This window comes from Artibeus jamaicensis, unplaced genomic scaffold (assembly GCF_021234435.1).
Source record: "Artibeus jamaicensis isolate MK-2021 breed Jamaican fruit bat unplaced genomic scaffold, CSHL_Jam_final contig_490, whole genome shotgun sequence".
Taxonomy (NCBI): Eukaryota; Metazoa; Chordata; class Mammalia; order Chiroptera; family Phyllostomidae; genus Artibeus; species Artibeus jamaicensis.
The window spans coordinates 16,498,152-16,511,882 of NW_026521861.1; the positions used below are offsets into that span (position 1 = coordinate 16,498,152).

Below are 13,731 nucleotides of genomic sequence, written 5' to 3' on the forward strand. Positions count from 1 at the left end.
GGGTGGGGGGGCAGGAGGCGGAGCTCAGGAGGTAATGAGAGTGAACCTCCTGCTGTGTGGCCCCGGTTGGAACAGGCCACGGACCAGCATCCATCAGCGAACCAGGGGTTGGGGACACCTGATTTAGATGACCGTGTGCCTATTCAACTCGGTTTTTAAACACGTGCTCCTAATTTCTTTAAATGAAGATATAACGACTGAAACTAACCGCCCCCCCCATACTGTATTCCAATACAATATTCCCCAATCCCCCCCCAAAAAAAGAAAAAAATTATGTCTTTTCTTGGATTTATTGGTATTAAATACAATTTTTGAGTGGATTCTAAAAATAATACATGACCTGTTTTCTAATGAATAAACTGCCAACACTACTCACTGGCTTACTCATTTAAAGTTAACAATATTCCTACATAATGTTTATGATTTTGAATAATGTATACCTCTGTTCCATTGAACTAAGTTACAATTCTGACACTTACGAACATTTTTAGCTGTGGTAAAGTACATAACGTAAAACTGACCGCTTTAGCCACTTCTGAGGGTAGTCAGTCGGTGGCATTGTGCAGGTTCACGCTGGTGAGTGGCCTCACCACCGCCCCTCACAGAACGTCTTTGTCATCCCTCAGGGAAGCCCCGTCTTCAGGGAACAATGTGCCCCACCCCACCCCCCGCCCTAGCACCCACCACCCTACTTTTTAAAACTGTTTATTGGGGTAACATCAGCCTTTTACTTTTAAACTAGCCCTGTCCTCACAGTTAAGGTGGATTTTGCTTTTTCCCTTCCATCTAGTCTGACAACCTCTGATTTGTAACTGGAGTTTTTAGACCTGTATTGTTCAACAGGTTAGCTACTGGCCACATATGCTACGTAAGTTAAGTAAAATTTAAGAAAAATTTAAAACTCAGTTCCTAACGAGCTCGTATGATCACTAGCTCCACACACGATTTTTTAAATTAGTTTATTTATTTTTTAAATTATTTTTCCACTCCACACATGTTTTCGGTACCGCAGACACAGACCACTTCCCCAGAGCAGAGCTTCCGTTTCGGCCATTTACACTTAATGTGATAATCAGTGCAGTTGGACTGACCCACCTTGCTACTTGCTTTCTATTTGTCTCACTTACTCTCTGTTCGCCTTTCCTTCTCTTCCTGCCTTTTAAGAGACTGAAACTGTGTCACTGTTGCTATTATCTTCACTATTGGCTTATTGCTACATCTCTGTTTGGGGTTTTGGGGGGCTGCTCCAGGGTGGTTTTCAACAGGGATCCAACTTCCCCCCCTTCGGACTTTTGGCAAGTCTGGAGCTATTTTGTTTCACCTCAGAGGGAGGATGCCACCGGGGTCCATGGAGCAGAAGACAGAAATGTCACTGAGCATTGCACACAATGCACAGAGGAGCACCCACGAAGAGTTAACAGACCTGTGTCAAAAGTGTCCAGGCTGAGAAACCTTGCTCTAACGTTTACAAACACATCTCAAATGCATTTGGTTAATACTGTATCACTTCACGTAACCTAAGAATCAGTCCATTTATTCCTTCCTACCTTGCTCCTGCTGTCTCATGTGACTAGCTGTGACACTGAGCTTAACTAACCTGCCTCTCTAGGCCCAATTTTCTTCTTAAGAAAATTGGGACTATCTATCTCACAGACATTTTGTGAGAATTAAAACAAGGTAAGCAAAGAGCTTAGCATAGTACCCATGCAGTTCAGTCGGTAACTTCTCAATGAGTTGTAACACCTGTAAATTAAGAAGACTTTAACTGATCTGAAACGAAGGAAGAGAGGACATTTCTGAAGCGAAATCTAAGTAACCTACAGCCACACACGGCTCAACTTCTCTTACAAACGCCTCCCCTTGTAGCCGTCTACCTCCAGCATGAAGACGAGACTGCGCCCTACTGGACTGGCTGGCAGTCTGACTCAGGAGAGAATTTCAAGAATCTTTCAGCCTCTGATATATAATCCCTTTTATTTACCTACATTTAATTGAAGACATGTGGAGGTGGTGCCACACAAAATGTGATTCAGACCTAGAAACGTCAATAAAAGCGTCTGTAAGGGAGGGCTCCAAAGTAAACCTAGCGGGGAGTGCACATCGGCAGCCACAGCGCCGCACACAATTAGGAATATGCCGCCCGACTTGACGAGGTGATAAAAGCTCTTTTCCCATAAAGCTTAATGAGCTCTATTAGTCTTCGGCTCCCAGGAATGTAAAGGGTCAACCCCACAGAGGGAAGTAACTGACTCTCCACACATGGCCCCATTCAAACGACAGCGGATCACATTACTGATGTAATTACTATAACTTGACAATTTCGTTAGATTCATGTGGCAGTTAACTGTTTAGGACTTACAACAAAGGGACACGGTTCATTCATAGTAGCTTGTGTGGACAAAGTGAAATTTAAAGTCTCCTTCATTTTCAACTCAAGTCCCATGTACTCTATTGTCTCTACCAGAATTACATTTTTTTGTTCAAAATTAGCAAAGGTGTTTGGGTATTTGCCATATTTGTTACTTTTCTTCTCCATCTAAAACATAAGTTTGGTGGCGAAATTAAACGTTTAGGGACTCCCGCCCCTCTCCTGCCTTAGCTTCGCTTTGGCTCTGCAGGGGCCAAGGAGCAGAGTCCTGAGTTCGTGCTGCTGGAGCCTTGGGGGTGGCAGCCAGTGACTATGTCATCAGGCGGCTCCTGGGAAACTCCGGGCTGGAAAAATATCAACAGAAAGCCCTCAAGTATTTCCCAAATACTTCAAGAAAAGCAAAGCAAAGTGGTCACCTTTAATTTTTACTTTTTCCCCTCTGCCCATGTCTGTTAAGTCCCATAAGAAACAAATCAATTTAGCCAGGAAAAGTAAATGCAACTCCAAATCATTAAGTGGAAAGAGTGGATCAGGCAGAAAATGACAGAAACCATCACCAAGCTTCCAGCATGATGCTCTCCCTTCTGTTTTCACCAAAGATGAAAGCTTGTGCACGTAAAGTCCCAGGATTTAACCAGAGTGGCCAGATGTAATTTAAAAACATGCATTTGTATGATAAAACTCTGCAAGTACACAGGTGATGCACTCCAAGCTTTCTCTACCTGAGAGAACCCAAAGATGAGGAACACAAAGGTGTTAAGTAGCTACAATCTGGCTGGGAAGACAGAGTATTAACCATATTAAACATAAATATTAGGCCTTTTGTGTTTTCAGCTGCCAAAAGATGGGTAAAAGCCTGCTACGCTCAGCCTCAGGCCCCCCCAGCTTAGTCCTTTGTTCGTTCGTTCATTCGACCGTTACTTACTCGGGGCCTCCTACGCACTACACTAAGAGTGAAGCAAGGAAGCAGGAAAAACAGGTCTGCTCACTGGCCTTACATTTGACAGAAGCCTGTTAGTTAAGTCTGTTTAATGGCATCTTCAAACTGCTCCCTGCCCTGCTGATGTGGACATCAAGCCCCAGCACCCTATTTACTCCGTCTGGGGTGAGTCAACTCAGCCTGTCTTCTGTTCGCAGCCCTCATTCTGAGTTACTCCTCTAAGTTCTTGCTGTCATGAGAGTCCAGCCTTGAACACGACGTCTCCAGCCTAAGCTCCTGCCAGTCTCTTTGTTTCCAAGACTGGACCCAACATCAGTTGTTTCCACACCAAACAGAAACGCCCGTGATTACCCGGCAGTCACACATGGACTCCAACAGCCGCCTTCGAAAACCTGCCTGGGTTCCTCTTCCCCACAGAGCGGCTCCTTCACGGAGAAGCAAAGGATAAAACAATACAACATTCTGCAGTTGATATTAACACTTTGTGCTTCTCCTTCCTAATTTCTATGTGCTTAAATTGTTTTTAAATTTGGATCTGCATGTACAGTTTTGCATCCCATTTTTATGTTGATAGAGCAAGTAGTTTACACTGTTATTGCTCATCAGTATGTACTCACGCACATTTAGGTACAGTCCTCACTTTATCTTTGTTAAAGATTTTACTTATTTATTTTTAGAGAGAGGGGAAGGGAGGGAGGAGAGGGAGAGAAACGTGGACATGTGAGAGACTGCAAGTGGTTGCCTCTCGCACGCCCCACACTGGGACCTGGCCCCCAACCCAGTCCTCATTCTAAGGGCTCCAGTGTGTCCTGACATGAGGCCGGCTGCACTCGGATGTATTTCACCTTTTCCTGCTGTTGGACACTCACATTGTTTGTAAATTTTTGCCACTATAAATAATGCTGTAATAAATATATTTAGCTAAATTTCGTCCCCATCTTTGATAATTTCTTTGGCAGTGATTCTTAGACTAGAATTACTCGACCACAAGGCTGAATTTATATAAGGTCTTTAATGTGCATGACCAAATGGATTCCTATGGTAAACAACGGAGTTAAAAACACATCACATCTTCCCATTCATTAAAAAAAAAAAGCCATCTTCACAGGTAAGAACAACTACATATCACTGGTCTTTTAACCTGCATTTCTTTGATTGCTTATAAGGACTTCTAAGACATTTATTACCATTTGTATTTCATTTCATCAACTGATAAAATCCAACCAAATATTATGTAGAAGCAAATAGGACATTTTAAAATTAATCCTAAGAGGTTTTATAGGAAATATAACATTTTTATCATGTTATCATTTTTATCACTTCCCTAAACTGCCTTTTAACTGTACATAATTTTATGAAAATTACAAATTTTTTTACAGAATCAGAATCAAATCTAATGTGTCCATCCTTTCCTTTGATACTTCCCTTTCTTCTTTGCTTAGAAAGTCCTCACTCAACTAATGAGTATATTATATATAATTTATATTGTCTTATGATTTGCTTCCTGTTTTTGTTTTTACACTAAAGTTTATTTAAAATTGCATGCAACAGGCATTGTGCTCCATGATTCCCACACATTATCTCGTTCTATTTTAATAACCTGTAAGTCTGTACCATCTCCATTTTTAAGTTTCTCGAACGATGAAATGACTTGTTCATGGGACCCCCACTCTCTCTCATTCCAAAGCCAGACGGCAGGACACTGTACCCAGGCTCCTCCTGAGAGGGTCTGACTTCCACAGGTGGGGAATGCAGGAAGGGGACATAAGGTGACAAGGACAACAGAGACAAAATGAAGGACAAGTGAAGGGCAGGCAAGAGTCATACTGTTGGGACTGAAGTACAGCCTAGGAGGAGAATACAAAATGTTGGTAAGATGTGAACAGCATTTTATAAACTGCCCCCATGTCCACTGCTTCACTTGGAGGCAGGAACGATTATATCCATTTCACAGAGAGGAAAACTGAACATGATATGACTAATCATGTTCAATTAGTGATTCTCGTATTCCTGTGAGTAAACTCTTACCTCCAAAGGTGAGCTGCAAAGGAATCTTGTGAACTGCAGAATCACGTTTGAATAGAATCAGTTTCACCCAATAAATGGGCAGCAAAAGAGAACAAAAAAGAAAAAATTATTACACAATTTTTCAATAAGAACATCTAAAGTAAACCTAAAAATCAATATAAAATTAACGGTCTCATACACTGTATATTTCATCCAAAGCATATGAAAGTTCAATTTAGCCCACAGTAGGTATTCTAATCATTTGAATTGAATAAGCATTTTAAAAAATCTGCATAAAAACGAACAAAACAACAAATAAGTCCTAAAACATTTCATTTCTTAAAGGTTCATCTCCCAACGCCTGTATACCAGAGCATCCTCTTCCAAGGGAAAAATCAGCCATTTACTTGACCCTGAATGTCATGGGCCCTGTTAAGTAAGTGCCAACAAAAAGAAATCAGAGGAGGAACCCAAAGAGGAGGTTAGTGAGCCAGAGTGAAAGAAAGGGGAAGTTACTGCTCTACAGTTTAGTACCTGGTGATGTTCGCCCTGTTGAGCCTTTTCTATTTTCTCAGCCCCATGTGCTACTCTTCCCTCCCTGTTCTTTCTCTGACACACACAGAGGCTCACAGAATTCCGTCTGAAACTGCGCTGCTGTCCTGCAGCACTGGAACACAGATACAGAAATTCGGGGGGTGGGGAGCCATTACAAATGACAAAGCAAACTGCAGGTTAGCTCGAACCGGGACTGTCCCGTAACTTCATACATATTCATGATGGCAATTCACAATGTTTTCTTAGACGTTATTTACAAAATCAACATTTCAAACCCTTTGAGATTTACCGTAATAATAAGATGCCCAAGTAGTATAAACTCTCGATCTTTTTAAATGCAAATTAACTACCAAAAGTGATGGCAGGCCTCTTCCAGGATGTGTTGAGCTTCCCCTCACAACGAAGCTGGCTAGCACTCACAGGGAATACAAATAATTTTATTTTCTTTTAGACACACACAGAAATATTTCGCAGTGAAATTACATGATGTCTGGGATTTCCTTCAAAGTCACTGAGGAGTCAGGAGGGAAGTAATGGGGCAAGTGTGCAGACAAAACAAGTGAGGCCATTACACTAACTAGTGAGGACAGACGATGACTGTCTGAGTCCATTATACAATCCTCTCCACGGCATGCAAGCTTAAAGTATGTATCAGACACTTCCTCCCCTAAATACTACAGTAAAGATGTTCCTGAAATATTACTAGTATACACCAAAGCCATGGAATTAACTAGTATCACAAAGGCTCTAGATACAGGGTATACTAAAATCAGAAAACTCTTAAGAATTTTTCCTTAATGATATCAATATGCAATCTGATTATATTAACTGTTAAGAGAACTTTCTGAAAGTGCAAGATATAGCAAAATTTTAAAATTTCACATTGTAGATATGAAACGAATAAACCTATTGAAATTGAAAGTCCAACCTTTGTGATCTTGGGGTTCTGTTCACAGTAGCCCAACCTAAGACAGTCCCTTCTCTTCCTCCCAAGAGGAGAAGGTGAGAGCTGAAAGACAAGCCAGTTCTCACAGTGGAGAGAGATGAGGCACGGCCAAACTTCCATTTGGAAAGGAGAAAGCTGACACTGTAAGGTTTCTATGTTTTCTCTGGCACGTGCATGTTAACTACATTACATGCATTAAACTTTATAGAGTTTGGGGATGGTTCTAGTTCAGTAGGAACTGACGCATCAGTCAGGAAGGAAGTCACTTTAAGTAACAATAAGAGTATATAAATACTCTCCAAGAAAACCGATGTCTCCCCAAAGCTCCAGTAATGTACACACATCTCTGTACTGTGCATATGTAACATTCTTGTCACAGTTTTTTTCAAAACAGACATACAAATTCTTATCCTGATTGAAGCTGCCAAAACATGAAATACATAAACATTCTCAGTCCCCAAAATAGTAAAAACAAAATAAATTACAAGACACGCATTCATTCTCCTAGTCACAGGACATGAAAAAAGTCCAAAAATGCTACTTCTCAATTAGTGTTATAAGGAAAACCCACTGCTATTTCCCTTTGGTTAATTACTTAAGTTCTTTCCTAATGAAACTGCACGTGTATTCAGTACCAATGGAATACTTTGAAAAAATAACGATTATTAACAAAGCAAGTATAATCACAAAATATGTTTTGTATACAGTGAAACTGACAGTAGAAATACACGCCTTTGAACAAATACCACCATCATGGTATTTTAACAAATACCACCTGAGCAGTATAAAAAAAAATGGATCAATTTTGCTGTGAATCTAAAATTTCTCTGAAACACAGTCTGTTCTAACAACAATAAAAAAACCGCGGTTGCAGCCAGGAGCCCACATTAACGCAGCCGCTCTTCTCATGCAGCCATTTTAACGTGTTTGCCCAAAGAGTACCTTGCTGTGGGGTATACTCTGTCAACAGATTTAAGAGAGAGACCCTATCCTATATTCAGGCAAAATGTTGAGCAAAGTCTGTTTTAGAAAACATCTTACTGATTTCACTGACAGGAATGCACACCGTCACTCCGGAAAGAGCGTGTGGTGAGCACAGCCTCACCGTTCACCTCCCTGGGACCCCCCTCGAAGCTCCCCCCCAGGAAACGCACCTTGATTCACTGTGGTCCAGAACCAAACCGCCTGCCTGACACGTGGGTTTTCAGTCTTAAAGAGGCAGGTTTCTTGTCAATAACAGTATTAATAATGTTAATTTGATTCACTTGATAAAATTACAAAAATTCTAATTGTCAAGTATTCTGTCTACTCTTGAATGTGTTAAAACAACATAAAGATTATGCTCTGTATTTAGAATCCAGGCATAAAAGACGTCAGCACCTTTTCAAAATCCTTCCAGTCTGTAACGGGAGGAAGGAACCCAGGAGACCGGCTCCTGCTCCGCGCCTGCGCTGCCCTGCTTCCCCAAAACCCTCTGGCGCCCCAGCCCAGTCCCTTCACCCGCTGCTCCCTGGCAGCCTGTTTCGTAACCTGTCCTCACCGCTTCCAGAGAAGCCTTCAAACAAGCTTAACAAAATTTTCTACACAGTTTTCCAAGCACACAAAATTTATGATTACTAAATTCTTTCCTTTTTTCCCCTAAAACTTGTTATTAACCATGCCATTTACTTGGGGTGCGGTAAAGAATAAAAAGTAAAGAAGAACACACGGCTAGTTTTGTCAAAATATTCCAGTAAAACTATGATCAGCCATTTATCTTTATAATATAAAATACTCAAACACATAATTATGTTTCTGAAATGCCTTTTTGATTTAATAAGAACCCATTTTAAATTCCTTTAAAGAAAAACACTTTAAAAAAAAGCCACATTTTCCTCCCTAAACCAAGGAACATAAGTGAGGCGCACCCACCTGTCAAAGCGGAATCTGAGGACTGTCGGGCTCCCCCGGGTCCCCCAGAATGTCCTCGCGTTAGGAGAACACCGCGGGTCCCACTCCCTCAGCTTTTCACCCCAGCATGTGGGACTTGCTATCTTACAGACAGGGACAAAGCTGACTATTTTAGGCTATAATTCAATAAAATCTTTGTTTAAAATTTTGTAATTATCAATCTAAATCATACCTTGAGCCCTGGCTGGTGTGGCTCAGTGGATTGAGCTCGGGCTGCAAACCAAAGGGTCACCAGTTTGATTCCCAGTCAGGGCACATACCTGGGCTGTGGGCCAGGCCCCCACTAGGGGGCATACAAGAGGCAACCCACACTGATATTTCCCTCCTCTTTCTTCCTCCCTTCCCCTCTCTCTCTAAAAATAAATCAATAAAATCTTTTAAAAAAGTAAATAAATCATACCTTGAAGAGTCTAAATTTTGCTTAGTTATACAGTGTTTTAGACCACCTTCCCATCCCCCCAGAATTTCCAGTCCATATATATCCTATTTTAAATTAACTGTTTTTGAGGCAATGTGAAAACTAAGTCTTATGTTAAGGATGTGTCTCCCATAAACTTATAATTTTTTGAATTTATTTAATTACTGTTCAAGTACAGTTTTCTGTTTTTTACTCCCATCCCAGCCCACCCCCCCAGTGCTCCCCACCTCCCTCCCATTTCCACCCCCCTTAGTTGTTGTCCACGTGTCCTTTATACCAGTTCCTGTTAAACCTACAATTTTTAGAGGCTAATTTGATTACACAAGAAACGATGTTCCATTATTTCCTATTTCACTGCAAAAAAAGGAAAAGAAAACTAAGATCCTGTTTATTCTAATTTTAATGGGAAGTAAACAGAGTACATTCAGGTAATTCCTTCCATTCATTTGCAACAGCTATTCCCTATTCCATTTCTTAGCAATGCAGCTGACAGCTAGCCCAGCCTCTTTCAGTCAGAATTAGATGTCAGGCTTAGACCAGACATTAAGCTTCAGTAAATTTTAAGAGATGAAGACAAAAATCTTATTTACATTTTAACATTTGAACCTATGTCTTCCGGGCCATAAAATCTCCTTTTTTGCCAATGGACAGAACAGTGATCTAAGAGTTATGCAGTCTATAATCCCACTAGCTATAGTTACTTGAGTAACAAATTATCTGGGCCTTTAGTTTTTCATCTGTGATATGATGGCCACCTAACCACCTTCACCGGCTGGTAGCCTGTGGCATGCCAAGTTCCCAGGACACCCTGGAAAGAATGACTCCATGGCCAAGGAAGCCCAAGGGAGTCTGGGAAAGGCTGCACACCACTGGAGTCTCCCCCCTTCCTCCTCCTGGCGAATACATGGTGTAGTGACAAATGAAAGGCTGCGAGAATTCCTGCAGTTAAAACAAAAAGCCCCAGAGGGCGAGGAGTCCTAGAAATCTAAAGCACAGCATCACGATCACAGACAGCTCTGTGGTCTAGACCTGAAAACTGCTGAGAGCAGATCTGAAATATTCTCACCATAAAAGAGAAATAGCAATCGTGTGAAGGAGGCATCAGCTAACAGCATGGAGGTAATCATATTGCACTGTACGAGTATACCTTAAAGTTACATAATGGTATGTCCATTTTATCTCAATAAAGTTGGAAGAGCAGAAACAAAAAAACCTTTCAACTTCATTTAATCTAATGCTTTCCAAAGTTACATGACCAGAGGCAGTCTGTCTTCTGGCTTCTTTTCATTTCATATAACACTTATTAACATTCCACAGAACTAATATTCCACAAAACCCACTCTGGGAAATGGGGGTCCCTGCCAGCTCCGACTCATTTTCCCCAATCTGTACTGAACAGAAACACTCACCGCATGAACTCAGGATGGCCGTTCACAGTGTCAGGAAGTTCAAATGTGAACTATCAACAGATCATTGGCCCTGTTTTTATTTTCCCTTTAAGAGTTACGGCCCCTACCCAGTAATGCATTCAAGGGGATTCTTGCAAGATTTAGCACTGTGGGTTGGTGGATGGGCTAACGCTCAAACCCACAATATGGAAGGAGTCATAACAAAATGCCTCTTGAAAAATTCTACTATCTGCCCAGAATCATAAAAGCCTGTAGCACTAATACTGAGAATTCGCTATAACTGATTTGCTCTTAGTGCTGATTCCAGTTTGCTTACACACATCCTTATTAGTGAGCCACCTCAATGCACCTTTCTTTCCTACTCGTAACTCTCTCTCTAATTTCCAAGAGCAATGGGGATGTGGGCTATAATTAAGTCATTCACTAACACCTACCTCATGTGGTCACTATAATAATAATTGTATGCTTTATAAATAGTGGCTTTATATCTGTTAACACAAAGAGCATACATTTAAACTTTTAAAAATATATTTTATTGATTATGATATTACAATTGTCCCATTTTCTCTCCCCTTTATCCCCTCCGCCCAGTACCCCCATTCCCTCTAGCGTTGCCAAATAGTTTCTTTGGCTTCTCCATTTCTCACACTGTTCTTAACCTCCCCCTCTCTATTTGGTACCTACCATTTATGCTTCCTATTCCCTGTACTTTTCCCCTATTCTCCCCTATCTCCCTCCCCACTGGTAACCTCCATGTGATCTGTATTTCTATGAATCTGTTCCTATCCTAGTTGTTTGCTTAATTCATTTTGTTTTTGTTTTTTTTAGGTTCAGTTGTTGATAACTATGAGTTTATTGTCATTTTCCGTTCATATTTTAGATTTTTTTCTTAGATAAGTCCCTTTAACATTTTACATAACAAGGGTTCATCTGAACCCCTGAAGGGTTAAAGGGTGAAGATGAACTCCTTGCACTTGACCTTATCTGGGCAGCACTTTATCTGCCCTTCCATCTTAAACAATAGCTTTGCTGGATAGAGTAAGTTTGGATGTAGGTCCTTGCCTTTCAATGACTTCCAATACTTCTTTCCAGCCCCTTCCTGCTTGCAAGTTTTCTTTTGAGAAATCAGCTGAAAGTCTTATGGGCACTCCTTTGTAGGGGACTGTCTGCCCCCCAACTTTGGTGCTTCTATTCCTAAAATTAAAAGGTTAAGTTTACCACAAGAATCTATAAGTATATATAAGAATAATTCCGTAAGTTGAAGAGTTATACTCGAAGAGAGTGGCTTGTTATCGGCACAAACACAGTCACCACAGACAGAGTTTATATCAAAGTGCGAAGAGAAGGAACACCCACGGAAGACACTCGAGTGCAGCGTCACTGTGTGCTGACCCAGAATCCTTTGCTCCTCTAATGGGAGAGTCATTTTGCTGCAGGACCCTAATGACCTGAAGGTCTGCTTGTTTACATTAGATCAGTTGAGGGCTTGCATAAGATAGTAATACATCTCATAAAAAGTATAAAACTAATTTTAAAAGTGTGTTTAAGGGAAAGAGTACCTTAAGATTTTTATAAAGGTCAACAATGGAACCAAAATTTTATACAGTAAGAGAAATCTTTAAATCTGTTGCTTCCTTAATCTGTAAACTAAGTTGTAAGGAATGCATTAAAACTGAGAAGTTTAGGCCCTGGCTGGTATAGCTCAGTGGATTGAGTGCAGGCTGCGAGCCAAAGGGTTGCTGGTTCAATTCTCAGTCAGGGCACATGCCTGGGTTGTGGGCCAGTTCCCAGCAGGGGACTCATGAGAGGCAACCACACATTGATGTTTCTCTCCCTCTCTCCTTCCCTTCCCCTCTTAAGATAAATAAACAAAATCTTAAAAAAAAACAAAACCTGATGTAATACCACAATACACTGAGCAGAAAGGCTCACATTAAAATGTTGGACACTGACTAGTGCTGGTGAGACCTCGGGACAGTGAGGACTCTGGCTCGGCACAACCTCCACGGGAAAACTGGCGGCACTGACAAAAGCTAAGACACGTTCAAACTCTGATCCAGCTACTCAGTCCTGGGTGGGTATATACCCAAGAAACATGAGTATCGTGTCTTTCAAAAGACACATACATGAAAGTTCATAAAATCTTTGTTCATAACATCCAAAAACTGGACACAACACAACACTCTCACATTCTGTTCATCAGCGACACAATAAACTGAACTCGCTGTGTGGTGTACACATGACGGACACCACACAGGCGTGAAAGAAACCCATGTGCCAAGTAGATGGACCTCCAGCACGCTGAGTAAAAAAGACACACGCTGTATCGTCGCATTTGTAGGAAGCTCAAGAACATACAAAACTAATCTATGGTGACAGAAGTCAGAGCAGTAGCTGCCTCTAGGTGGGAGAGTACTGACTCGGAAAGGTCATGAGGGAGTCTTCTAGAATGTTCTGAGCAATGACTACAAAGAGCATACACATACAAAAATTCAATAAGCTGTATACCTAAGATTGTGCATCTTACTGTATATAATTTAAAAGTTAATCTGAAAAAGAAAGTAAAAAGAAGGAAAAACTACTGAGTTCCTTGTGGGGACTTCCCTTTAAAAGTTATTGAAAAAAGGACAGGAGTTCATAGAACCCTGGCAATTATCCAGTGACTGACTGTCACAATCATCCAACGCTGACTGTTTCGCTCTCCCACTGGCACAGTCTCCAGGAGGGTAAGGACGCTTCCGTCCTGTTAACTGTGCTGCCCCCTGCAGTCTAAATAATGCCTGGCGCACAGGAGGGACTGAATAAGTGATTGCTGCTCAAATGCCTACACGCGTTCATTCGTGAACTGAACTAATCAATTCAGAAACAAATAGTGTTCATATTCCTTTCTTTTCCCTGTGTCTCCTCATGGCCACTGGCCACCTTGTGGAACTGGTCATCTAGCACAGGCGAGAGGCCGTGGACAGAGAAGCAGCCACCAGCAGGCGGGAGTGGGCACCACTGACGCCCGGCCTGGGCCCTGCTGGTGGGGCCTCAGGACCCGTGTCCCCCCGGGTGCTCTACTTCCCCCAGGGGAGCTTCTGGGGAGCGCTGGTTTTGAGGGGTAACTGCTCACAAGGCTGAGGACTAAACTAGGTT

The 13,731-nt window shown here is 41.6% G+C and overlaps 1 protein-coding gene across 9 annotated transcripts in view; it reads right to left on the reverse strand.

Moving 5' to 3' along the window:
• ATE1 (arginyltransferase 1) overlaps nt 1–13,731 on the reverse strand; it is a 127,087-nt gene that overhangs the window by 81,442 nt on the left and 31,914 nt on the right. For 8 of the 9 annotated variants that reach the window (XM_053668397.1, XM_053668400.1, XM_053668398.1 and 5 more), the window contains one exon: nt 5,337–5,369. The exons of the other annotated variant lie outside the window; for it this stretch is intronic. In XM_053668397.1, coding sequence (XP_053524372.1) covers nt 5,337–5,369 — 33 coding nt within the window. The remainder of the gene's footprint in view (nt 1–5,336; nt 5,370–13,731) is intronic. 9 annotated transcript variants of the gene reach the window in all.